We start from the raw sequence: 24,410 nt of genomic DNA, 5'->3' as shown, positions 1-24,410 counted from the left end.
AATAAACACATCATCCACTCAGCAGTTCAACTTTCCTAACATAAGACATTTTGGAAATATCAGGATTTACACTTTGACTGAATGCATCAGACGATTTAACCTAGAAAAACAGAACAAAATCGGGAGTTTTCTGTCATTTAGAGCCAGACAGGTGACAGGTCACATCTTTTAAGTGGTCCTCTGTGGAAAGTTTGTTAACAATTAATGTCTTACCTGTTGCAGATGTCTCTTTGAGCGACCTCAGTTTGTGGAGAAGGAGTCAGGGCCAGGACCAACATGGATCACTGCCTTTTTAAAACGGCTCTAATCCCATTTAATGTGAGGGTGACAGCAGCAGAAAGATTTATAAAATGATTTATAGGTGTTAGTGCATCAGTCTGGTCAGATTTAAACTGTTTTCCTCCAAACTGAGGTTCCTCAAAAAAAGCTATCCACAGCAGGTAAGATATTAACTGATGGCTCTAATGAGGACGTGAACATGACTCTACAATCTTTTACACGAGTTCATGTTCTGGTTCAGTGTCAATGAGTCAGAACTGGTCTGAATCAAAGCCTAAAACTGACTGAATGAAGAAAAACTCATCTCATAAGTCTGTTTGCAGCTGATTGAAAGGTCAGGAATATTCTCAAAGATCCCAAAGGGGGGGAAACCACATTACTGTGCTGATCACTCAGGATTATGTAAGTATTTCCTTATTATTTCAGTGTTTTGACAGAATGACTAACAACGGCAGCTCTGAAACACTGACGTTAGGCCTCTTTGTCACAGTTTTTAAGGGATATACTTTTGTTTAAAAATAGATTTAAAAAAATAACAAAACATGATTAAACTTTGCGTTTTTTCAGGAGAATGAAAAATCTATATGTCAAAAGTGCAACACAGTTTCATTTGTTTATGTATTTTCACATTTGGATTGTCTGCGATTTAAAACATACGAACGATATCGTCTGTCCTGCTTTGTAACAAACTGTTTAAAGGTCGTAGGTTTGCCTCCCGGTTTTTCTGGGTGGAGTTTACATGTTCACCCCATGGGGTTTACTTCAGGTACTCCGGTTTCCTCCCACGGACCAAAAACACACATTAGGTTCATTGGTAACTCTAAATTGTCCCTCAGTGTGAGTGAGTGAACGATTGTTTGTCTCGTTTGTCTCTATGTGTCCTTGTGATGGACTGGAGACCTGTCGAGGGTGTCCACCCCATGATTCATCAGCTTGCAGAAAAAGAAAACTAGAAAAAGACAGCATGTCTTTGCCAGGAGAAAGTCTCTTCTGTCTAAAAAAAAGCATGGCGGCACGACTGACATTTGTAAAGTTGGATCTGAATGAACCAGAAGACTTCTGGAACATTGTCCTTTGGACAGATGAGACCAAAGCAGAGATGTTTACCCATCATGCACAGAGGCACGTTTGGGGAAAAATTTAACACAGCATATCAGCGCAAACACCTCAGAACAACTGTAAAGCACGGTGGTGGAGGGGTGATGATTTGTGCTCATTTGGTAGCCACAGGACCTGGGCACCTTGCAGCCATTGAGTCGACCACGAGCTCCTCCGTTTACCAAACTGTTCTGGAGTCAGATGTGAGGCCATCTGTCAGAAAAGCTGAAGCTTGATCACTGATCCCAAATACAGCAAGATGAGTGAAAGTGAAAGTAAACAGAGAGTTAGAAGGGTCCAGTCAAAGTGAAACACTGTGGAGGGACCTAAACAGAGATGTCCAGAAACAAATGTCCGCAAACCTCAATGAACTGAAGCAACATCATAAAAAGAGTGGGACAAAATTCCTCCACAACCACGTGAGAGACTGATATAGTCCTACAGAAAGCGACTACTGAGAGTTATCGCTGCTAAAGGAGAATCTGGAGCGCTGACTTAGTTTTTCCCACACAGATTTACATTTTTGCCTTAGTTTAACACAGACACACAATACATACCTCAAGTTTGGTGAATACAATTTCCAAAAACTTGACACAATGCTTTGATTGTTGTTTTTTTTTATTTAAGCTCCTGGATAAAGAAGCAATGGTTTTGTGCACAGAGTGTGTGGGAGTTCTCCTGTGTGTGGTTCGTAATGAAACCGTAAATGTCATGGTTTTGTGGACTTTCCTCTTCCCCCTGAAGCAGCTAGAGGGGGATCTGACTCTCTTCTTCTTCTGCTTTTTTTATTGAATGTCCCAATCCAGGAATCCATCTGATTCCACCCTTCTGCCTTTTTCGGTTACGACACAGTGACTCCCCTGCACATTCAGACACTGGAGCTCCGGGTCTGACCTGGGCAACATATACAGCTTTGGTTGGTGGTTTTATTTTGCCTAATCTGTCTCTAGTTCCTGTTTGAACTGCAGAACAAAGACTCGCGTTGGTGTCAGGCTACTTTTACATTCAGTTTTGTTTTGACCACATGTAGCCTGCTGGGTCATCTCAGTCAGTTCGATTACGCCAGTCTAGAAAATCCCTGAACCGCATTTAGTCCACAGTAAGATCAGCTTAATCATTTGGAGAAGAAGGATGTGATTATAGTTGTTTGTTTTCTTTAATTAAATGCAGTCTAGTCTTTGTTGGGAGCTCTAAACACGGTGGACTTTCTGTTTTTCAACCCGGCTGAGTGTGGATTTGGGATTTCAGCAACTTTTGCTTTCCTTTAACATCAGTGAAAAGCTGATCTTTGTCTCAGGATCCAGGTCCTGAAACGGTTTATTCAAATCAAGCAGGGGGTTTTAGTTCTCAGTCGGCTGCACAGCTTCCTGCTGCAAACATGAATGAAGAGACGCCCCTGCTGAACGGAAGAGCAGCATCGTCTGAATCCCAGGTTGGACACAGATTTTGTTGTTTTGTTTTACTTTAATTCATCTGATTCAGTTTCTGTTGGTAAATCATTGAGTATTTTATACTGTACAGCTGTTTGAAGAGTATAGTCTGACAGATTAAAGGATACAAGGAACTAAATACACAAAGGGATGTTGAACAGCTCTCTGTTGGCTCGGTTTACGCGAAAACACGTTTTGACTTCTTTCTCAACTCAAGCTGCTTTCTTTTTAACCACAACTGTCTGACGTGCACGGCAGCCCTGGGAGCTGCTCACACACCATAACAAGAGGAGAAACCTGCCAAAGAGCGGCTGCAAACGACAGAATAATAGATAAATGCAAATCTGTCCAACAATGAACAACGTTGTGAGCTTTTATGCAGCTGTCAGTTGGGTTTGAATTCACCGAAAAAGAACAAAAAAAAACATTTCACATCATTTTGTGATGATTATTTAAAGCTCTTGTAGTTTCCTCAGGAGGAAGTTACTGCAGTTTGATTTTTAGCTCAATGTCACGGTTATTCATAATGATAAAAACAAAAACAAATAAACTTACAGAAGTGGTCACAGAGAGTTTAGGAACAAAATGAGTCAGTCGTTGTGCACTTGTTAGTTGAACAAGAAACAAATAAAATCAAAAGAACTTATAAATGTACTATACCAACTTTATTCCAGTTATTTGATCTGTAGTAACAATTTTAAGTGTGACAGTTTGAGTTTATGACAAATTAAAAGTAAAAAAAAAAGTGGGATTGATACATTTCTACAAATATATAGCAATACTAAATGTTTAATTGGGGTAAATGCTGTTTTTTTTCTCCCCACATTGCGCCGTGCAAACTGGAGATTTGAATCTCCAGTGAACGTGAGTTTTCACGTGTTTCATTTCTAATGACCATATTCCATAAAGCACCCAGATACTTGTTTTAGTTTCAAACCCTGAAGATGAACTGTACTTATGTAGCGCCTTTCGACCCAACTGGGCCACTCAAAGCGCTTTACAACACAATCTGTGCCCTCGTTTACCCATCCACACACATTCATGCAGCTACATCTCTACAAAGCTAACCTGAATAAGAATGTGAACCTTATTTACGACTGAAGGATCCAGTGTCTCAGATCTGAGCATCTATACAGTTTATTTCTTTGCACAGAAACCCTGCGAGATCACAACTATTTAGGTTTTATGAGGCTAGGACTATAATATGTTGTTTATGTTTGTGTCTTGTGGGTTGTAACTTGTTCATTTCCATCTTTTCATCTCAGATTAGTAACGCCAGACTCTACCTGGCCGTGTTCTCGGCCGTCCTGGGCAACTTCAACTTCGGTTACTCCCTGGTCTACTCGTCTCCCGTCCTGCCAAAGTTCAAAGGCCCCGATGTCGACCCACGGCTCAGGATGGACACGGAGCAGGCCGCCTGGTTCGGATCCATCTACTCCCTGGGCGCAGCGGCCGGTGGGCTGGGGGCCATGCTGCTCAACGACCTGATTGGACGGAAGCTCAGCATCTTGATGTCAGCGGTGCCGTCGACCCTCGGGTGGGCCATGCATACATATTCTTTTTAAGCAAAAGCTCAGAAGGAAGTTTGCTAATGAAGGTGCGCATGTTGAGGGGGAAAGAAACATTTCATAAGACATCTGAAGAGCTTCAGGTTGACCGTAAATACAGGCTTGGTGGTTGTGAACCTGCTCTAGTTCTCCTCAGGCAAGAGCAGAGGAGAACACAGCTGTTGGAGGTGAAGGTCTCGGGTCTGTCTGTAGGACAATGACCCAGTGGCAGAAAGGACAAGAGACAGATTTCTGCAGCAAACAGAAATATAACCGTACGTAGCAGAAACTACCAGCAGACAGGTGGACGGAGCTGCTGCCTTCAAATAATAGAGGTGTTATGGATTCTGCAGGCAGTGAGAAAGGAAGTCTGCCAATAACTGTCAGGAGTTCATTTGTAAACATTTGTGTTGTCTCTGAGAGCTGAGTAACACCTCATTCATTCATATTACTGGGTCATGCGGCCGCCTGTGAATTTCAATAAAGGCTGTAACTGATTTTTAAAGCTGCACATAAGTAACGCTTCGAAGGCTCTGTTTTCTCAGGTACATGCTGATGGGAGGAGCTGTGGACCTGTGGATGCTCCATTTGGGCCGTTTTCTGACTGGTGTTGCCGGGGGGATGACTGCAGCATCCATACCAGTAGGTTACCATGGTAACTGAGCTTTCGAAAAGTGTTCAATCTATAGAGCCGGTGCAGCTTACATCAGAGAATCCCCTGATCTGTGTTCATCTCTCACAGCTTCATTGTGATGCTTGGAGTCAAATCTCAGAACTCAGTTTCTAATGTGAAGGGATGGTTTTGTTCTGCCCTTTATCTGAGAACGATATCTACATGATCAAATATGTGTATCAGTGCTGTGCTAAATGCTTGTAGCTGAGCGCTAAACATGGCAAATTACCGTCCATCACAGTGAAATAAACAGTCTTGATGACTCTTCTTGTTGATGCAGTTCTTGTAGACATGAAGACACAAAAGCAAATTACAATATTGCCAAATGTGGTACAGAAATGTTTCTGGCGTTTACAGACTTTTATTAAGTGTGCAAAGAAAGTCTTCACACAACGAAGCTATCAGATATTTTCAACAAAGTTAAAGAAACTGTTTACGTCAGTCACTATTTTAGACACCAGGAAACAATAATAAACAATAATTTTTAACAAAGCACTGTTTTTTTAAGAACCCACCATTGAAAATGGCAGTAAAGTTTTGTTTATTGTTAATGTCATGGAAAATATGACACAATTGTCAGGTGAATTGGAGAAGGAGGCGAACCCAGAGCGCAGGCTCATGGCAAGAACTTCAGGAAAACTAATTTATTAAGAATAAAAGAACAAAACAAAGACTGACCTGGCAGCAGAACCCAACATAACAGAATCCAGGAACTGAAACACGAAAGAAACATGAGAGACAAGTTGAGAGGAGCAGCACTGAGTGGAGGAAATGACCAGGTTTTAAAAGCAGAGGGTAATTGGGCGAAGTGGGCACAGGTGAGATGATTACAAAACTAGGAGCAGGTGAAGATGGGCGTGGCAGGAAAACAAGTGACTGACTGAGGAGAAGTAATGAGGACAGGAAACAAAGACATGAGGAACAATAACTGAACAAAGACAAGCCTAAACACAGGAATCAAATAACAGAATGAAAGAACCCATAAACCCCCCAAAACACCCAGATCCTGACAACGATACAATAAAATACAATACATTACACTGTGGTACGGTATATTGCAATATGATACAATATTATATGAAATTATATTTGTTATATATAAGGTACAATATATGATATGATAATATACAATATGATATATGATACAATAAAACATACTTTTTTAATCCTTTTGATTTGTTTTAGATTCAGTTTCATGTGTTGTTCCCACTGTCAAACATTACCAGATACAATTCAATTTAAAGACTACTCACATAGAAGAAATAGTACTGATACAAATTAAATAATAATAACTTCTAAGTTTAAAGGCTCAAATAAACAAAACTTGCTGTGAAAGTCAGAAAAAGAACTTTCACATTCAGACCAAAACAGGTTCTATCTAAGTCAAAACTGAATACACTCTGACTGACTTTTTGTTTTTTGTTCGTTTATGTATCAGGTTTACATCTCAGAGATCTCCCATAAAAAGGTCAGAGGAGCTCTGGGCTCCTGCCCTCAGATCACGGCTGTGTTCGGGACCCTGACGCTCTACGCTCTCGGTAACCACCTTTATGTTATGGACATTCAGCCATGTTTTGCTCAGAAACAGCAAACGGAGAATAACCAGCAGACTGGCACTGCCGCAGATTAAATCCAAACGGGAAAAAACACTCGTCATGCAGCTTTCTGGAGCTGGCGTTTAATGCTGAGTCGTGTCAGGAGTGTTTAATGAGTCATCAAGGAGAAACAACAGTTGTGTTACATGATATACAGGTCTGGTCGTCCCGTGGCGGTGGCTGGCGGTGGCTGGGGCTGTGCCTGCTGTGTTGATGGTTATCTTGCTGACGTTCATGCCTTCCTCCCCGAGGAGACTCCTCTCCCTCGGCCGAGAGCAGCATGCAGAGAAAAACCTCCGCTGGCTGAGGGGAAGTCAGTACGACACACAAGCTGAGCTCAGAGCCATACAGGTACAAAATAATCAGCGGCTATAACGACATACAGTTGAGGTTTTTCACTCACCTATCGTGGGCAGGAATGTCATAATTATTTGGGGCTTCCATCTTTTTTTACCCATCAACTAGCCTACTGATAATTGACCACTCTTATTGGTGGAGTTCATTTAAACTGCTCAGTTTCCTGGCTAAGACCTGGCTTCTAAATGTAGTCCATATCGTCCTGTTATAACACCAAACATGCACTGTTTATGCGGGCAAAAAGAAACTACGTGCTGCAGTCAATCGTGATCACTAAGGAGAAATTCAGAATTCACCTTCAGCACCTTTTATCAAAACATTTAGGTGAATGTAGGTATATTTTTGAGCCTGCACCGTATGTGTAGTATTGTCCCTGTGTGGATTGGAGAAAACTCACAATAAATTCACACTTTGCGCACCCAGTTCTTGTTTTTTAAAGTCCTTGCCCATGATGAGTGGATTCAACTTTTGACCTCAACTGAATATTCTGTGGGAACTTGTTTTGCCAGATGAGAGCCGACATGTGTTTCGCTGATTAAATGTTTGTGTCGTTTTCGCTGAACCAACGCAGGACAGCATCAACACCCAAGCACGGATCACCTGGGCTCAGCTGGCCAAGCCCATCTACTATCGCCCAATCCTGATCTCGGTGGGGATGCGTTTCCTGCAGCAGATGACGGGCATCACGCCGATTCTCGTCTACCTGGAGCCCATTTTTGCCAAGAGCAATGTCTCTCTGGAGCCCAAGTCAGTCACAAGCAAATCTATGAGCAATAATAATAATTTACGGTTTCTAGCCTGCCTGCTTCACCTACTCCAGTCCGCTGTCCCTGTTTTCGTTTCGCATCTGTCAGGTTCGATGCTGCCATCGTGGGCGCCGTCCGACTCTTTTCCGTCATCGTGGCGGCCAGTTTGATGGACAAGGCGGGACGCAAAGCCCTGCTGTACACCTCAAGCATGCTGATGTTTCTGTCCTCCCTGACCCTGACCATGATCTCTCACAGCACTCCCTGCCCTCCGGACCCTGCTCCTCATAACCTTACAGCTCTGGACTACAGCTCGAATAATGAGCTGGGCAGCGTGTTACAGGCCAGCCAGCAAACTGCTGTAAGCCTGCTCCCCATCATCAGCACGGTGGTGTTCATATTTGGTAAGTTAGCAGCTCGTTCAGCTAAGGATCCATCCGTCTTCATATAAATCCACATGAGCTGTGACAAGCTTGTGGCTCGACAGGGATTGTAGTTTAACCTGACTCAAGACCCACTTAAGTTTAGATTGTGGCTCGTCAGCTCCAGGGTCACATCAAGCTCCAAAACCAGCAAGTCTATTGGTCTATTAATTGGTAAAACTTCAAACAGCAGTTACTTCAGCACTTATTCAGCGCTTGGCGTTCACTTTTCCACAACTATGGAAGCAGCTCATGCTTCATAACAGAAAACAGGAAGTGAAGCGAAAATAACGTTCCTGACGCGAGACTATTTCAAATGAAAGCTGGAGGCTGTTTGGTTCGGGCAGTCCATCAATATTTGAACATTTTTATTTGAATCATTTAAGGAGAAATCTTCAGGAACCCCTAAGGACAGCCACACTAGCGATTATGCAAATACCTTGTAAGGTAACAGTACTAAGTACATTCCACTCTCATTCATGAAGACACATCAGCAACAATCAATTACCTAACAGAAACTTCAACAACCTGTCGGGCGCATATCTCTGCGTTTCATCACAAGCTGATTAGGGTGACTGTTTGTGTCCACCACCTTCAGCCGTGTCCTCAGTTACTCTGTCACGTCCTCATCATCGAACGTATTAAACCCCGGCTGGAGAAACTGGTTGATTAGTCGTCACACCCCGTTCAGTGGCAAGATTGAAGAATAAAAACTCTGTGGTCATATGACGTGAGCTTTGTCATCACATTGTTGACTGTCTCCTAGGTTACGCTCTGGGATGGGGACCCATCACCTGGCTGCTGATGTCAGAGGTGCTGCCGCTGGTCGCCCGGGGCGTGGCCTCAGGCCTGTGTGTCACTGTCAGCTGGCTGACGGCCTTCGCTCTCACACACGCCTTCACTCACCTGGTGGACGGCTACGGCCTGTACGTCCCCTACCTGCTCTTCACCGTGGTGTGCGTCTTCTGCCTGCTGTTCAACGCCACGTGCATCCCAGAGACCCGCAACCGCTCGCTGGAGGAAATAGAGAACTACTTCAGGACCGGGCGCACCTTCACCATCGACCGAGGCCACCCCAGCGTACAGCCCAGCCGAACCTCGAAATAAGCCCATCCAGAGGAGTGATTTACCCAGTGAGGGGAAAGGGGTTCTGTTTAGTTTAACTGTGCATAAAATGACATGTTGCACCTTCTTCGAAGATTCCTGGACAGAGATGAGATACGCACCATAAATTATGGCTGAGGTCAGCAGACTGAGACCAGTTCTACCAAGATCCAGATCCAGGTCAAAGTGTAGGATTATCCATGCAGGTTAGAGACTGACTGCATTAAATGCGCCAACTCTTACCTATGCAAAGTTCAACACACTGTTTTGAATATTTTTATACTACAAAAACAAAAAGCCTGTGTCTAAAATAAATCAATAAATAAATCCACTTGCATTTTGCTCGAAAAACAGAAACCATATTAAACAAAACTCAGTTTGGATCAACATAATCACCGATGTTTAAAAGGCGAGTTCAGATGGGGCTCTGTGGTTATGAACAATAAATATCTTACCTGTTGTAGATATCTTATTGAATGACCTCTGCTTGGAGAAATAAAGTTGAACTCTGACTGGACTGAGGAAACTCTGCCTCAAAAGATCTAAATTATTCATTAAAATAAAATTAGGAACAACCAGAACCTCAGTTGTATCAAACACCTAAAAGAATCTAATGTATATATATAAATATAAAAGAATAAACAGCCTAAACACAACCTCACTGAAGAAGCTCCAGATAAATTTGCCTGAATAGTAAAAAGGTTTATTTTACAGTGCAATACCTGAACACCAACTTACAGTATCAGTTTTCACCATCAGATACTTTATTATAATTGTTACGTATTATATCAGTACTTCTGCGTGTGTTACACAAGTCTTAAAGTTGTATCACAGCTGTTTACTACATTCACTGACACAGTTCTTTTGTTGGATTTAGGATTTTTAAATTACTGAATACTTGACACAATGTTCATTTAAACTGTCAAATCACGAAGCCTGACAAACAGTTTATAAGAGCTTCATAAAACTAAGGGACAGGTCTTGCTGTGTTGTCTCTTTTGTATTTTGCTGGATTTGTACTGTTATATACATTCGCTAATAATTTGCTAAATTTAAGCTCTATCAGCGTGTGAAAAGAGCTGATGGCCTGGGCGACGCGCCACGTTTCAAACTCTTTTACACGGACTTACAGCGTGACCAATGATTGTCTGGAAAACTACTTGAGTTTTTGGTTATTGTGTGCGAAAGCTTCACTGTACAGAGCTTTTAAATAATAAAAGAACTACTGCAAAAAATCTGCTGAGACGCATTTATGTCGACATACAGGTTACACGAGTAACCTGTAGGTGCCAGCAGGTTTAGTTTCAGAAAACCTCGCCCCGTGCTGCAGTTTGGCTCTCAGTGTTTAAAATCTTGGAGTCTGACTCACAGCTGATGGTGTACATACTCTACGAGCACCTCGTATTTATGTGTATAAAATCTGTTTTAATTACACGTATGGTACTTTAACGCCCCTAAGAGTAAAGATCTGGTCAGGTAAATTCTTTGATATCAATTATCTCCTGTTGCTTAAACATAATCTTAGAAAATTAAAGCTGAGTTCAAGGATTCCTTAATCCCATGAATCAACATCAGAAGCCTTTGAACAAGAATTAAAAAATCCTCAATTGATGAATTTCATCAAACTATCACAAAGGTCACAGAAATCAGTAAAAAAGAACGTGTTTCTGTCTCATGAAGAACAAAATGCTGCCTGAATCCTGCATGTTTTTGAGAAGAAAACTGCACGTTTGTTCTGATTGTCAGCCTGGGTTTTCATTTACATAGAAAGTGGAGAATGAAAATAAATAAAATAAACCTTTAATGTCTTTAGGCCTAATAAAGTCATTTTCTGACTTCTTTACTCTGCCCTGTCTGACTGTAAAGTACGAGTGAAAAGAAAAGGATCAGTGAGTGAACCTCGCCTGATGACATCGATAGAAAATATTCATTACTTGGTGACAAAATATTCAGGCGTGGGGTTGAGGCGTCAGGGTGGCATTAGGCTGCCGTCACCTCAGCATGAAGGTCCTGGAATCAGGTCTTCTGTGTGGGTTTCATGTGGGTGTAGCACAGTGGACCAGCGGTTGGTGCTTTGTCACAGAGAGAAGGTTCAAGATTTGAAACTGCAGCTTTACTGTGTGGAGTTTGCAGACATGGGTTTCCTCCCACTAACCTAAAAACAAACACATCAGATAAACCGGACATTATGAATTACCCTCAGATGAATGACTGTCTTCAGTCTCTGTGCTGCTGTCCAAGGTGTGCCCCGCTCACGGATTAGGAACCCCCTCCTCCGATCCTGAACAGAATTTCAGAGAATAGTTGAATGAGCAGATGAAACATTGCTGTCGAGTCCTAACCAAAGGTTAGAAATGCTCGGCAGCAGTCACAACCTGATGGGTTTTGTTCTTCAAATTCTGGGATTGGCGTTTTGTTTCAGGTGGATGCTGGGGTCGTTCTGCTCCCGTTTCGTTACCGGCTTCACCGGCCTCACTTCCTGTTTTATTTTGAAGAGACTGGTTGGCTCTGGGCTTCTTTCCTCGGCACACCTGCTTCTCATTTTGTCATCAGTCCTTCCAGTCTCTTGGTTTCCTTCTGTCCTTCTAACACCAGTCGGCTCATAGCAAGTTTATATTATTATCATTAAGTTATGTCTGTTCAGTGTACCTCTCACAAGCTCCTTTAGTTCTGAAAACAAGTTTCTTGTGTTGTCATCACTGCTTCATTCGGCTCTTACTGCAGCAACTTGAGAGCTAAATCTGAGCCTCGTCTCAAAAATTCATGGCGTCAGCTTAAAGAAATGTTTCTGCTTTAGGGTCCTCCTAATAACGAGCAAGTTCAGTAGCTCCACGTTGCATTTTAAAAAAAATCTCCCTTTTTTTTTAGATCTTTGGATGATATTCTGGACTCTCTTCTAGTTGAACACAGGCTCATGAGTAAAAGACAGTTTGAGCCAGCAAAAAAATGGACTTAAGGCAAATAATTAATCACTTATTTCAATCTTTAATGTCTGAGTAATGGTTGGCATCAAAATAAATGAATAATTACCAAATAATAATAATATCTTGTAGTAAAAAATGTCTTAACAGATGTGAGCAGAAGGGCTCTGTATATATAAATATGTATGTAGGTGCATTTTAATGTAAATTTCCAGTGCAGTCTTTTCTGTATAACGTCTCCTTTCAACATTTTCACACGTTTTTTCAGGATGTATTTTGTGGTGAGTGTGTTTTTTTTATATATATATAAATGTCACATGTTATGAAGAGGTACAACAAAAAAAGCAGCTCTGAGTTCCCGCTCCAATGTGGCAAAAAATAACTTGTTAGATAATTCTGCTCGGTTCTTCAGCACAGAGAGAACTCGGGTTTGTTTCTTTTCTTTTGGGAACCTGATCGGATGGCAAGATTAGGTCAGAGCTGAGAGAGTTTTATTACCAGGAAACTAAGTTGTTCGACAGGAGGCATTCCTGGAATATTTATATCCAGTAAAACCTACAGGACTCTAAGCAAGAACTGCGAAAAAAAAAAGTTGCAATGTCAGGAATGTGTCGCTTAAAGTGACAGGTCTGCGTGTCGTGTTAGATGTTTGCAAGAACTTTCTTTTTTTAAGATAATCATAAATTTGTCACCTGTTCTTTTTGAAGACAAGGCTTATGTGGGGGCTACTTTCGAAGTTGGATTGGGTGAAATGATTATTTCTGACTAGCTCCGTGTACGTTCAGCTCTTCGTTTTCTTTCGGCTGTGAGTCATCCTCCTCCATCTGACTCTGTCTGCGTCCTCTGTCCTCACTCCAACTCCCTCCAGTAAATGAGAAAATTCAAGCAAGGAGGAACTATATTACATGTCACAAACATTCACCCTTGTTGTTCAGCTTTCGCGTTATCTTCTGAATCTCAAACAACACAAGCAGGCAGTCGTGCACATCGATAAACAGATAAAAAGAAAACCCAGTGACGCAGACGTGAGAGGCAAAAAGAGAAGATGACAGCCGACAAAGTCATGATTGAGTCCACTTTTTCTCACTTTCTGTGTCTTTATACTTGCTGAGTCACGGACTATTTTTATCTTTTTTTGACCACACCCACAGCTTTCCTCCTATTGGTGCGCTCATTCGATCAGCACCAGTCAATAACGGGAACGTCCGCTGATTGTGTTTCTCCAAAAACCCAAAGTGAGGAGAAATGTAGCAGTCTGAATCATCAATAACGAAATCCTCACAGAACAGCTGTGAACAGGTCGCACAACGAATTAAGGAAAAAAATCTGCTTTTCGTAACAAAAACACAAAAAAATGCCAACAGCTAAGAAAGGTTTAACGCATATTTGTGCTGAAAAGTTGAAATTTCCTGTTCTGGATTCCAGTTTTTTCCATTTTTTTTTTTTGGGGGGGGGCTGTTTTTAAACTTCAAGGAGTGCCGGCAAATCTTTTTACGTCAGACTCTATGCAGACGACACTCAAATGTGACTCATCAGGTTTTAATCTATATAGGGACCTAAACTTGTTCTGAAGAGGCAGAAACATTTTGTTTGTCCTAAAACACACCCTTTGATGATACTTTAAATTCCAGACAAAGCATGTGCTGCATTATCCGGAGAGGACTATATGTAAAAAAAAATTAATTAAAAAAAAGAGCAATTTTCCCGACAGACCAAACTTTGTCCTGCCAGCTCCCTTGTACAAAATCCAGAGCATATCAAAATAAAATGATCAAATTTTCTCTGTTTGCCCTCAGGGTAGTTTTCACTCTTTTGTCAGTGCAGCAGATACTTTAAAATACATGTTTAATTAGCGTCAAAGAAAGAAAAAAATGCTGTGAAACAAAAAATAAAGTGTGATTTTGAATCTACTTCACTTGATCTTTCCCCTGCAGTATTATCAGAACTTGTTCCTTTTGTATTAGTTGATTTCTTCTGTAGACGTGGTCGTCTTCTGTCCTGCGTTTATGCAGAAACAGCTGCTGGCAGCGTCTCCAGAGATTTTCTGCCATTCCTGTGAGAAACTGACCTCATGTGACGAGTCAGAAGAGGTAATAGCCTTTTAACTTTGTCAGAAAACCTGAGTTTTCCTGTCCGTCTGATTAGTAGAGCTGCAGGTTTTGCACACCACACAGGCTCGGCTGTTTCAGGCTGACTGACGTCGCAGATATATTCATTTATTTTAATGTCAAAAACAAGTCAGCAGTCATGTGAACGTGAAACACAATGGCATCAAAAAAACATTAAAAACCTCTGCAACCACAAGAAACAGTAAACTTGTGGTTACACAGTAACGTTTAGACTGGATCCATCTGTTAATTGGACAGGCACAAACTATTTCATATCTGCTCCTTTAAGCTTGGGCAACTCATGAGTTACATGAATTCCAGCTTGTACATAGGCTGCTTCTTGAACCTTTGAGTGATTTTAAGATTTCATTGATAATCCACTGGTGCCCGGAGGGCTGAGTGCCAAACTATGTGGGGGTTGGCTTCTTTCCAGGAATGCTGTCCATCTGGCTCATCGAAACAGATATACACAACCACCTCGCCCAGTTCACATCGAGTCGAGGCAACACCCAACACTCCTATCATCTTGTTACTGTAGATCCTCGGGTTAGTGACTCGGGGCGACACGACAAAGAGAAAAAAAAAACAGAAATGCTGCTTTTATTTTGTTGTACAGTAGATTGCTGGTTTGTTTTCAAATCAGCCTCAGTATGAAGACTTATTCATGGTTTTTGCATCACAAAAACATTCGGATCTTTCTGAGTTTCTGTAGGCGGAGAAACTGTCCTGACAGTCTGTATCATCCATCCATCCATCCATCCATCCATCCATCCATTCATCCATCCATGGTGTCTGGTGTCTATCTCCAGCAGCCGGGGGGACACCCTGGACAGGTCAAACATCCATCCCAGGGACACAAAGAGACAAACAACCATTCACTCTGGGCATACACCAGTTTACTGAGAATACATCATCAATATGAGATCCATATTTACTTAAACAGCAGCCGTTAGTGTAGAAACCTTGTTTGACCTATTTATTGGGTAAAATAATAGTGATTTAGTGTATAGGCTAGAGAAAATCTCTGTTATCTGTGTCTAAATAAAGAAGTTTATGTTATATGTGGCTTAAATGTTTCCAGAAGTATGCAAAAAACCTACATTATATAAGTTTAAGCTATTAATCTAAGTAAAATTAACAGAGTAGACATGTAAAGTGCTTTAATTCTTAAAGCGCAGTTATGTGAGACATGTAAACAATACACAGCAACAGGCGTGGCACCCAGCAAGATGGCGGTAATGCGTCTTGCATAGCGCCGTCAGAGGCCAGTCCAGTATATATATTTCTCTTTTTTTTAACCTTATCAGTGATGCTGTGAACTAAGATGCTGATGATCCAGAGTCTAGCTGACAGTATGCAGACTGCAGGAAGAATCGTACAAATATATTTGACAGAAAATATCTGTTTCCTGTACGACCTTAAAACAAGCGCTCATTTTCTTGAGTAAAGTCACGCTAAGTCTGCTTTGTCTATTATTGGGTATTTGGCTTTGATTTGGACGTTTGTCATGGAAAATGCAAATTAAGTATGACAACTGGCTCTTCGACAAATGTTTTAGACACGTGTTTGGCGACAGGTGAACAAATCATTTTACGTAACGCAAGCAAGCGCTAAAATCCAAATTGCCTTTAGGTATATGTTGTTTTATCTTCATTCTGTAAATGTCAAATAAGTTCAAAACTGGTGAAATTAAGAAATGACAACAGAATTTAACATGTGATCCCAATTTATCAGCTTTCCAGCTCATACATTTTCTACTGATTAATTAATTTTTTTGAGCTGTAAACTTTGGGGTTTTGTCTTGGTGTGTCAACACTACATTTACTAAATAAAATAAAGTTAAACTAAATCCATTTTATGCAGATTTTCTTGTTTATTAGTCAGAATGAAAGGTTATCGCCTGACTTCTTAAAAAGAGAGGCATGAGATTTTACTTGGGCTGCATTTATTTGTGAAAGTTCGGTTCTATTGACACACATGACCTAAAAACTTGTTTTCCTTCAGTTTAAGACTTTAACAAGGTTGTAAATTACAATAATTAACTACCAATTGGGGTGGACTTCGGTGAGACGCTGAATTCATGCGGTACATGTTGTCTGTAATCAGGTGACCAACAGCAGAAATATGCGGTCGGGTTAGCTGGTTCTCTGCAGCTTGAAAGAAAAACAAATCTCTCTGATTGTCTTTAGACTTGAAATTAAAAGCCACAGACTAACAAAAAGTAAAAAAAAAAAAAAGAAAAGTGAAAATCAAATTCCAACAAAAAAAAAACAGGTTTTCAAAAATGCACATCTAAGTGCTGAATCATGTTAGCTTAGATTGCTGAAGGTTTCCTTAGCTTAATTAGCATTTAGCTCAGCTCTGATTGGCAGGTGGGGTCGTTGGTAGTTAACGTCTCTACTTTGAAAATGGCCGACCTAGCTTAGCACTCCAGGTTAGCTAGCTGACATCATGTTAGCATGTCCTCAAAACGTTCGCTGACTGTATGTAAAAAACATCGTAACGTGAAAACGACCTTGGTTTTGTGTTTGCAAGGACAGCTGGGAAACTTTTGAGACTGCAGTCGTTTCAAGGCAGCGTCAGTCCACTTCAGTCTTGGCTCAGACTAGCCGTTAGCTCATCAGAACCTCAGTTCCTCCAAGCTGAGGTCATTCAGAGAGCCATCTGCGACAGGTAAGATAGTAGCTGTTCGTCACTTTTCCACAGAATCTCACTGTAGCAGATTATTATATTACTTTAAAGACTATAAATGAATAAAGGACGGAGTCCTGTAGGTTTTTGGTCATAACTCAGAAAGTCTTACGCTAATTAAAATAATTTCACATAAATATCTAATTGAAGAACATCTGGACTAACAGGCAAAGACACAAAACATTAAAGTTTTATTCTGGGTTCAGTGAGTTATTACCTGTATTTAAAAATGTTTTATTTTCAAACTAAGGCTCGCCTTAAAGGGGTTGTTTAGCATTTTAGGAAATACTCAATCCAGAGCTCATCTCGTGAGAGATTAGTTTAAAACATTTATTATTATTTACACCTGTTTTCAAAGTATAATGGCACTTTGAATGATGCTTTACTCTTTCTTATGCTAAAATATGATGCTGGTAGAAGGTATTTAAGATTCAAAACCCTTATTTTACGCAGGTTGTTTATTAGACATGCTTTTTCCCCTTTAAAGATAAAGCAGATAGAGCAAAAATGCCAATTTATGGTGTTTAATATTGTAAAATGTGTTTGATAAACAAAAGCAATGATCATTTTTTCTCTCTTTGCAATCAACATTTATGCGCGTAAAAGGCGTGATGGGAGTTTTTCTTGCTCCTAAATGGTGGCACGTCTTCAGTTCTTCCAAGAACAAAACGTTAAACTCGGCACGTCCTTTCTCAGCGGGGTTTGTCGTGGTCGTGAAAATTCTCTGAATTCTTCAATTTACAAAAAAAAAAATCTGTAAATGTATGTCAGTGTGTTTCTCAAAGGCCTTCAGGACGCATTCCAGGTTCAGGTAAAAAAAAATCTCTAATCTGTGTTCGCCTCGGGAGGAAACTGGTTCTTCTCACATAAGGAAGTGACAAACAGATCCACTCCCTAAATAATCTCAGAAACTGCCAGCAGGTTGAACAGAGGAGGACCAGTACAGGCTGTTCCATCCAAAAAAAAAAAAACTGACGTGACTCATTTCTGCTTGTCCTTTGTTTTGCTGAGGGCAGGGCTGAGAGGAGGAGGAGGAGGAGGAGGAGGAGGAGGAGGAGGGGGTGGGTCTGGAGGTGAGGCTCATACAGGTGAGGCAGGTCATCATCTCACCTGCAATCTGCCAGAACTCCCCATCAGCAGCAGCAGCAGCAGCAGCAGCAGCAGCAGCTCACACACACACACACACACCTCTGCATACGGACCACAACACACCGCCGAGGTAAGACAGCGAGAACACAGAGGGGGGGTTTAATCTGGGGACAAGGGACTCATTAGAAAACTGCATTTTCTGACAAAAGTCTCTAAGATGAGGAGGAATCCTCTGGTTTTCTTGGTGTTCATAGTGCCGGCGTGACTTGTTTCTGGAAGTGTTTCCAACACCAGCAGCTTTTAATACACCTCTTTCCTGATTTTATTTGATTTATCGCCAATCGGCGCCAACTTGCATGTTAGAGAAAGCGATGGGCAGCGTTCCCTTCAGCTTGATCCGAGAAAACGAATCAAAGCAGCGGAGCGGGAACTGGAGTCGATAGAGGCACGAAACAAACTCAAAGACATCGACGGATTTCAAATATTCCAACACTGAACTAAACGTTCCTGACAAGCATGAGGATGTGAGCCTTTTTTATTTGCAATGAGACTTATTTTAATTGTAACTTTTTCTAAAAATACTTTAAAACTACTACTTTTTCTGGATCTTTAAGAAAAACGCCCAACCGTTCGGCCTCGTTTGTGTTTTCGGTGAGAGTTTTTACAAAAACTGAAGTGATGAGAGATGAATTGAAATTGGTTCGTCAACTCATCCCCACCTTTTTCATCAGCTGATCATTAGAAAAAAAAACTTTTACAGGTAGGCATTCTTCTTTCTGACGCAGTCAGGTGTGACCAACGCAGATTTCAATTATACAATCAGGCCACGCCTGAGTTTGATGCGTTTCGGGGTGTTGACAAGTTAAAAAGGAAAAAAAAAAAAGAGGGTTGTTCGGCGTCAGAAGGCTTATCCGCTGTCTAAACATCTCACCTGGTTACCACCTAAAAACCTGCTCGGCTGGAAGTTGCGCTTCATTTAACTTTGTGTTTTTGTTTTACTTTTTTTGGAAGGAGCTTGGAGGTAGGCGGGAGACTCGCTCGCAAATTCAGAACTTGTTTAATTCCGGCCCGAGAAGAGCCCGAAACTTTCTCACGTTTGAAAGTGCCTCCCCGGTCCCAGCCTCCCTCACCTGGTCGCTAGAGCGTAAAAACACAGCGGAGATAAAAACGTGTCGAGCAGCCGCCTTTCCCCCCTCGTGTCGGGACCTTGAGGCCGATGATGATATCGCCCCCAGTCTCGCTTGACAAACCCGAACCCAGCACACCCAGTCCTCCCAGTCGGTGGGGTCAGCGGTAGACTGGGCAGACAGGTAGCTCACGTCTGACCTCCAGGCCGCACACCGAGGGGGCAGAGGTCCTTTTGCGAAATACTGCGAGCTCACCCACGGGGGCCATTTTTCTTCGACGAATCTTAGAGACTTGGTCTTTGAGTTCATGCCAGGATTTGGCTCGACACACCCTCGGTCTGTGACACAGAGAGAAACATGCTGCTCCGCCGCATTCCTCCGCCGCCTCAAGGGTGGATGCAGGTCCTGCGTGACCGCGAAGGTCCGAGTGTTAGGAAAACACAACAGTAATGACAAGGAAGTCGTCTTATTTTTATTTATTTTTTTGCTTAATCACACTCACTGACAACCAAATGAGGAGGTTTTACCGGGATTTTGGATCCAACTGTAGCCCTCGGTTGGTGATTATTGTTGGATTTTAGGAGTGAAACAGGTTTCACAGCTTTATGCTGCAGTACGACTTGGATTCTGATCCGGCCACCAGGGGGTGCCAAAAACAACCTTATGATTCGTAAAGAGCTTCTTGGAGAGATACCTGATATCAGATCACAGGAAAAACAAATTCATTATTACCAGAGTTTTGGACACTAATGTCTTTTTGAGACATTTTTACCGAGTCCACGTTCAGAATAGGATGAGACGTAGCCGGACATGAGTTAATCTGATCAATAAAGGAAGAAAGACTCACCTGGCTGGTTCTGCGTCACGTCACGGGAACTGTAACGCTCATTCAGGCAAAGTTTTGTTTTTTTAGAGAGGAAAACGCAAAATCATGTGGATAAACTCTTGTTTTCTTGAATCAAACTCATGTCATTTATCAGGATGAACACTAATATAGCCTCTTTCTTTGAGAGGCTATATTAGTGTAGTATTAGTATTAGTTTTATTTGACCAAAGAAATACCTGTTACTGATCATAAAAGCACCAGCTGTACGTGTAAAAACCCAAACAACTTATTAATAAGTTTAAAACTGTTGCTAAACGATAAATATCTTCTTTTTGCAGCAGCGCTGCTATTCTCATTCACGTTCAGCTTCATGTTTTAACATAAAACTTATTCACTTTCATTTCAGTTTGTGCCCATTCTCAAATATTACCATATTCGTTTTATATAATCTGGTTATTAAAGTTGGCTTGTTTGTTGCTTACATTTGACTCTACTGAGAACTGTAAGGACAACATTTTATAAACTTCTTTAGGCGGATTTCATGTTTAGTGTCTTATTTTTCAGCTATTTCTCCTTTTTTACTTTGGTTTTGTTGTACTTTTTCTTCTTTTCTTTGTCATTTTTTGCACATCAGCATTATAAACCAGTAATGAAAACTTTTTTTGTGGTCAATATAAAAACCCTGCAAAGGTAAAACATAAAACCCAGCCTCCAGAACCGCCTGCTTCAGGTTTCCCTCCTGTTTTGTATCGACATCGTTCTGTACACACAAATCAAACAAAGCTGCCTCGCGTTTCATCGCTTTTAACTAACTGGTTTACTAGAAAGAAAGAAGATAGTGCAAGTACTGCAAAAATGTTCAGTGTGAGAAAAAGAAATACACTGTTTTATGTTAAAATCATGTAAACTTGGGATTTAGAACCTGTCAAAGAAAATTTGGGCTCTTTTTAAATGCAATGAATGTTAAAATAAACATTAGATGCCCTCCGTGACTATATTGTTTTATAAATTTCATATCCTCTACTTTTTATTAGCCGTTTAGTGACAAAAATGACCTCCTTCAAACAAGAGAACAGTGTATTTTATCGGGCAGCGACAGATGAAAGCACGTGCTGAAATGCTCCTTAAACTTTTATCCAGTAGGACTTTTCTCGTGATGCACAATCAAAGGATTATGAAAGCAACAAAAGAAATCTGGATCTGCAAACATGACCGCTGGAAGTATTTGTTTGTGCACAAAGAGGCTGGAAAAAAGAAGTTTCAGTGAGCGACCACACCTGAAACATGCCGGCCAGACGGGCTCGCCCAGGCGTTTCCTGGGGATGCTGACACGAAACATGCGAACAATGCGGCGTATCTCAGCCCGGGGGCTGACTAATCCATCACTCCGGGCTCAGATATGTGACAGTCAGTGGCTGACGCAGGTTGTCATTAGAGAAGATGGGTCGATTCGGCGCCACCAGTGAGGTTTGTCTTCGCCTGGTGGCAGGAAGCGGCGTCACACACCTGTTTGAAAAAAGGGGTGGAATCCATCCAAATCAGCCCATCATGACATTGTTTTTTCTCCTTTCTTTGTACAGCACTATGAGTGCAACTGGGACAAAAGAACCCCCTCCCTACCTCATACCAGGTACGCCTTAACACACACACACACACACACCGTTATCGTCGCCACCTTGTTTCTGTCTATAATCTCTTCTTGTCTCTTTGTGTGCGTTTGGTCCAGTAGAAAGTCAGGAGTCTGACGTGAAGGTCTACCACGTGCACACCCCGTTCCAACCTCCCGCCGCACAGGACCTCACGGCGTCTACGAACAGACCAGGTAGGAGAAGCAGGGGCGTGGCTGGTGCTGAAGCAACCCTTTGCCAGAGAGCATGTGTCCAAGTTCATAGTTAAAGAGTTAATTTAATCAGGTGTTACGATACTCTGTGTTTATGGTTTTGTTAATTACCCCCCCCCCCTCCCTCCTCCTCCTCTCTCTGCAGTGTACACCAGCGGAGGTGGAGGCGTAGGCACGGAGCGCCTCCCAGGCGAGTCCAAAAAGAACTACGTGAGCTACGATGTGGGGCTGGGCCGTCAGTCGGGCATGACCACCTGCAGCAGCTGCCAGCAGCAGGTCATGACCAACGTCACCTACAAGGCAGGGACCTACGCCTGGCTCATGTGCCTACTCTTCATCTGCTGCGGGTGAGTGGCTGACGGCTCGTCTACGCCGTGCTGCACGTGTGATCAAACTCAGCGTAGACAAAGCTGACCAAAAACTGCCTGTGGCTTATAGGTTACAGCTCAGATTGTAACACTTTGAAGGCCTCAGGATCCCCTAAACGGAGCAGGAAAATGACAAACACGTAGCGCTTCGAGGAAACCCCGAGAGTAACGCTGCATTTGTCTTTCTGCAGGTTGTTCCTGTGCTGCTGCCTGATCCCATTCTTCCTCGACAGCTTCAAAGACGCGCACCACACGTGTCCACGCTGCAACAGAGTGCTGCACGTTGAGAAGAAGCAATGCTGTAAATAACAGAGCAGGAGCCAGAAAATAAAAATGAAACCAAAGCGGACCCATAGAAATAGTGATAATTTAACTCCAAACAAAAACAACGTCAACGACTACAACATCCTGTCAGCTTTTTCTGCCTTTGGGAGACTTGATGACGAACAGGCCGCCACGCCAGATTCCGACGCTGACCCCGGCGGGGTCCCGCTCGCTTATTTCTATGGAGCCGCCGTTGCACTCGTCGAGGCGAGAATCAGACATCGACGACTTCCTCACTGCATCGCGTTATTTTAGCAAACACACCGGGGGTGGGGGGGTGATTGTGTTGTCAGAGATTTTTTTTTTAAAAACCACGAGCTGAAAAATCTCAACCTCTGGCAGGTTCATGCACACTCCAAGCACCTTTTTTTTTTTGTTTTAATCTGTTACACATTCACACACTTGATTAAAATGAAGGCTTGTATATAAGATTTTATCTCACACTTTACATTTAAAAAACAAAGGGTTTTGAAATCTAAACTTATCAGCTTGCTATTTGAAGGGACTGTCCAACTCTTGAATAAAATGTACTCCATGAAACAAACATGCCAAAAAAACAAGTTTTTACAAAAGTATTTCCCTCATATACTCGTGTCGCACAGTACGAGCTACAAATACATGAAACCTTCAGCATCAGAAATTGATCTGCTTCTAAATGTTGGCATTCGGAAAATCGTTCTTCTCATTTTCACCAGGGGTGGGTGGATGAACAGCATATTCTTCATTTTTTAAAAAAGGAAAACATACATATTGCACAACAGTTGCCACACGTGAATGTAAATAGGAACGTCATTTATGCTCTTTGAATCTTTACCTGCAAACTGGAGCGCCTGAAACTAATATATTCATTCATTACAGTATAAGGGACAGTGCAAAAAAACTAAAATATATAAATATAGATAGATTGAATTTAATGTTTTTTTTTTTGTTTTCATTTGTTCTACTTTCTAACTTGTTGCAAACAACTGTCTGTTTATGATACACTCATATTGTGTAGAAAAAAACTGTTTTTCTCCTCTAACATTAGCCCTGGATACGTCTGAGCATGCTTCCGTTATTTAGTATGATTGTTAACCAAACGTTTCTCCAATAAAACTAGATCGTACAAATAATCTGTGGCTCCCTGCTGAGTTTCTGCTCGCTGCTCTAAGATTCAACTTAAATTAACTTCCCCCTCTGCATCTTTGAGGCACAAGGAAAGAGTAATGCAGGAGGGGAAATCTGAACTTCGGCCCATCTGGAGATGAAAAAAATTATTGTTTTTTTTTTTCCAGAATCAGACTCTCAGTTTTGACTTAAGGAGGGATGATCTCTCTCTCCTGGGAGGTTTGGCACCAGGCGTCACATCGGTGTGAGGATATTTGCCTCTGTCTGCGCTTCAAAATGTCACGAGCCACAATGACGATATTGTACAGATTTATGCTGCTTATGTGCACTTCAGGGAACACAGAGATAGGCCGAGATCTTCAAAAACTGTCAACACACGGCTCAGTGGTCGCAAACTGTTCGAGTTCGGTAAGACTCAGCTGAAAACGTATGAATTTTCTTGCAGTTTTGGGGGATTTGCTTTCACCGACTAGCCTCCCAGCAGTTCTGTGAGACACCACCGTGACTGATCCACCTCTGCTCTGTGAGCCCTTTCCTTTTTGTTGCCACCGTTGTCTGAATGAGTTGATTTGTGGCGTCGGCAGAATGAACAGCAGAGGACCGAGTACACGCCCCTGAGGGACGCCCGTGCACATTTTAAGGGAGTTTAAAGCTGTAACAAACTGTTTTTTCTTCCTGACAGCAAATCCAGAACCCAGTCAGAGTGAAGTTTTCAGTCTGAGCAGAGCGGGCCTCACTATGAGCTGATGGGTGTGTGT

At 41.9% G+C, this 24,410-nt stretch overlaps 2 protein-coding genes across 3 annotated transcripts; both read left to right on the top strand.

Moving 5' to 3' along the window:
- Window positions 1-2,227: 2,227 nt before the first annotated feature.
- On the top strand, window positions 2,228-9,714 carry slc2a6 (solute carrier family 2 member 6). Its single transcript, XM_017416666.3, has 8 exons — window positions 2,228-2,809; window positions 4,073-4,344; window positions 4,900-4,996; window positions 6,466-6,565; window positions 6,780-6,973; window positions 7,551-7,726; window positions 7,834-8,129; window positions 8,914-9,714. Exons 1-8 carry the CDS (start codon window positions 2,756-2,758, stop codon window positions 9,252-9,254), a joined length of 1,530 nt encoding a protein of 509 aa, XP_017272155.1. The 5' UTR covers window positions 2,228-2,755; the 3' UTR covers window positions 9,255-9,714.
- Window positions 9,715-18,046: 8,332 nt separating this feature from the next.
- si:ch211-157c3.4 (uncharacterized protein LOC561592 homolog) lies at window positions 18,047-23,657 on the top strand. Of its 2 annotated transcripts, none has more exons than XM_017416697.3 (5): window positions 18,047-18,190; window positions 21,594-21,643; window positions 21,743-21,835; window positions 21,999-22,200; window positions 22,413-23,657. In XM_017416697.3, the coding sequence occupies exons 2-5, from the start codon at window positions 21,598-21,600 to the stop codon at window positions 22,528-22,530; spliced, it is 459 nt and encodes a 152-aa protein (XP_017272186.1). In that variant the 5' UTR covers window positions 18,047-18,190; window positions 21,594-21,597; the 3' UTR covers window positions 22,531-23,657. The 2 variants fall into 2 exon arrangements, with proteins under 2 accessions (XP_017272186.1, XP_017272185.1); XM_017416696.3 differs by having other exon boundaries at window positions 21,740-21,835.
- Window positions 23,658-24,410: the final 753 nt, after the last annotated feature.

Source organism: Kryptolebias marmoratus, linkage group LG12 (assembly GCF_001649575.2).
Source record: "Kryptolebias marmoratus isolate JLee-2015 linkage group LG12, ASM164957v2, whole genome shotgun sequence".
NCBI classification, from domain to species: domain Eukaryota; kingdom Metazoa; phylum Chordata; class Actinopteri; order Cyprinodontiformes; family Rivulidae; genus Kryptolebias; species Kryptolebias marmoratus.
Note: the sequence above shows the minus strand (reverse complement) of the source record. Positions and strands in the feature narration are given on the sequence as shown.

Coding starts and splice junctions, on each gene's coding strand:
- si:ch211-157c3.4 (XM_017416696.3), top strand. CDS start 21,598: ATGAGTGCAACTGGGACAAAAGAACCCCCTCCCTACCTCATACCAG. Junction 21,644..21,739: donor CCCTCCCTACCTCATACCAG/GTACGCCTTAAC, acceptor CGTTTGGTCCAG/TAGAAAGTCAGGAGTCTGAC. Junction 22,201..22,412: donor CTACTCTTCATCTGCTGCGG/GTGAGTGGCTGA, acceptor GTCTTTCTGCAG/GTTGTTCCTGTGCTGCTGCC.
- slc2a6 (XM_017416666.3), top strand. CDS start 2,756: ATGAATGAAGAGACGCCCCTGCTGAACGGAAGAGCAGCATCGTCTGAA. Junction 2,810..4,072: donor CAGCATCGTCTGAATCCCAG/GTTGGACACAGA, acceptor TTTTCATCTCAG/ATTAGTAACGCCAGACTCTA. Junction 7,727..7,833: donor AATGTCTCTCTGGAGCCCAA/GTCAGTCACAAG, acceptor CGCATCTGTCAG/GTTCGATGCTGCCATCGTGG.